The sequence below is a fragment of the Atta cephalotes genome, assembly GCF_000143395.1.
Source record: "Atta cephalotes unplaced genomic scaffold scaffold00013, whole genome shotgun sequence".
In the NCBI taxonomy this organism is placed as follows: Eukaryota; Metazoa; Arthropoda; class Insecta; order Hymenoptera; family Formicidae; genus Atta; species Atta cephalotes.
Window position 1 is genome coordinate 1,051,624 of NW_012130077.1, and position 2,389 is coordinate 1,054,012.

General features: G+C 26.9%; 1 protein-coding gene across 1 annotated transcript in view; it reads left to right on the forward strand.

Annotated features, from left to right (window-relative positions):
- Positions 1 to 2,061, forward strand: part of LOC105617659 (heparan-alpha-glucosaminide N-acetyltransferase-like) — a 4,396-nt gene extending 2,335 nt beyond the window's left edge. Inside the window, exons 4-8 of the mRNA XM_012199216.1 lie at positions 224 to 386; positions 741 to 945; positions 1,114 to 1,281; positions 1,638 to 1,771; positions 1,860 to 2,061. Coding sequence (XP_012054606.1) covers positions 224 to 386; positions 741 to 945; positions 1,114 to 1,281; positions 1,638 to 1,771; positions 1,860 to 2,061 — 872 coding nt within the window. The remainder of the gene's footprint in view (positions 1 to 223; positions 387 to 740; positions 946 to 1,113; positions 1,282 to 1,637; positions 1,772 to 1,859) is intronic.
- Positions 2,062 to 2,389: the final 328 nt, after the last annotated feature.

Here is a 2,389-nt window from a genome sequence, read left to right on the forward strand (position 1 = left end):
ACATGTGATAGACAGCTGTATAGGTTTCTTTACTCATTTCAGTTTCTTTACAAAAATTACAAAATAACAATTAATTTTATCATTAATATTTATATAATTATTATTTATTATTCGAAAAAACATTATCGTTATTCGAAACATTTTTTTATTTAACTGTGCTAATAAAAAAAAAATTTTAATTTTAATAAAATCTGTATATATTTTTTAAATAATATTTTTACAGAACTTTTCATTACTTTGGGAGTAATTATATTTATCTTATGTGGTATATCTGCTGGGAGATCTTTTTGGCATATGATCACAAAATGTGTTACAGGTGTCAAGGATGAATCAAATAATAAAAAACTAACGAAACGTCGTGTAAAAGCACTCGATACATTCAGAGGGTATATTATTAGATATTATTAAATGAATTAAAAAGTAATAACTGTATTTTAATAATGACATTTCTAAATGACAATGTTGTTTCAAATTAATTTATTAACATTTAATAACGTAGTATTAAAAAAAAAGTTATTTTTTAAATGTATATTTAAATTTGTTTGACAAAGTTTACATTTAAAATTATTTTGATAGAATAAGTGATGAAAAATTATTAGGTGCAAAGTTTTAGTTTCTTTAGTTTCTTTTTTCTCAAAATTTGCCTTTTTGTTTTCACAATATACAGGTAGTCGAAATACAAGCGGGATCAGTATAACCGAGAATTTCATACAATATTAACAATTACTTATATGATGCAGGGCCAGTACTCTTTTCATGATTTTTGTTAATGATGGCTCTGGTAGTTATACCGTATTGGAACACACAATTTGGGATGGCATGTTACTAGGAGATATAGTATTCCCTTGTTTTATATGGATTATGGGTGTTTGCATTCCTATAGCTTTATCGGCGCAGTTAAAGCGTGGAGTTTCTAAGCTTCAAATCAGTTATTCCATTTTAAAGGTAATTATTATGAGAAAAAATGAAAAATATAATTTATATACGTTAAAACATATTGATTCGTTTAAAAAAAGACATTGAAAACGTAAAAAAAGTGCAGTCCGGAATATTTCTTAATCTTAATAATATTTCTAATTTCTGTTAATATGCAATATCTGCTTTTTATCGCAGAGAAGTTTCCTTCTATTTCTGATAGGTGTTTCGCTAAATACATTAGGAACAGATGCGCAAGTTGAAAATATACGGATATTTGGAGTTCTTCAACGATTCGGAGTTACTTATCTAGTCGTTGGCCTAGTGTATCTCTGCTTTCCATCCCAACAATCAAAAATTTTTCGGGTATAAAAGTATTAAATATTTTTGTAAATCCCATAATATAAATATATATTATATTATATAGATATATTATGTTCTTTGCATGCTGTGATATTCTTCTTTCGCATCTACATGCGATATTGGACATGAAATATCGAAACAAAACTTAGATATTAAATAGTTATCTATGAAAAGCTATAACGAAATTTTGGTTTTTGTTGAAATAACATGTTTCTATAATTTAACAGATATTTTTTATACCTTATCAATAATACATAACAATATAATATATGCAATTATTAACTCATAAAAATTATAATACATAATAATTTGACACTGTGCGAATCAGATAGCAACATAAATTCTTCGTGTATTTACAGAATCCATCACCGACTTGGATAATGCGGAAAATGCAAGACATATTAAGTCTTTTGCCACACTGGTTTGTAATGCTGATTTTAGTAATTGTACATTGCGCTTTGACGTTTTGTCTTCCAGTTCCTGGATGTCCCACGTATGTACCTTAACTTCGTTTTCGAACTCTAATTTTTTAATGCTATTATTTATTATGTAAGTGAGTTTTATATTGATCTTATTTATAGTGGATATCTTGGACCGGGTGGAAGGCATGAAGATGGTAAATATTTTAACTGTACTGGAGGTGCAACTGGATATATTGATAAAACTGTACTGACTTTAAATCATATTTATCATTATCCAACTAGTAGATCTGTTTATGGATCCGGTCCTTTTGATCCCGAAGGAATTCTAGGTAATTTTTGTTGTTTATCATTACAGTTATAAACATAATTATTAAAATGTATTATATATTTAATAAAACACACAGTAGAATTTTCTGGAACTACTAAATATTTTTTTAATGATAAGTACTTTAGCCAATATAAAATCAATCTTTTTTGTAGCAAAAGAAGATCATAATTTATTGCAGTTTTGTTTTATTCCACTACGAAGAAAAGAAAATTTAATTTTTAATTAATTAAATAATTTATCGTGAAAAGCACATCTCTCTCTCTCTCTCTCTCTCTCTCTCTCTATATATATATATATATATATATATATATATAGAGAGAGAGAGAGAGAGAGAGAGAGAGAGAGAGAGAGAGAGAGAGAG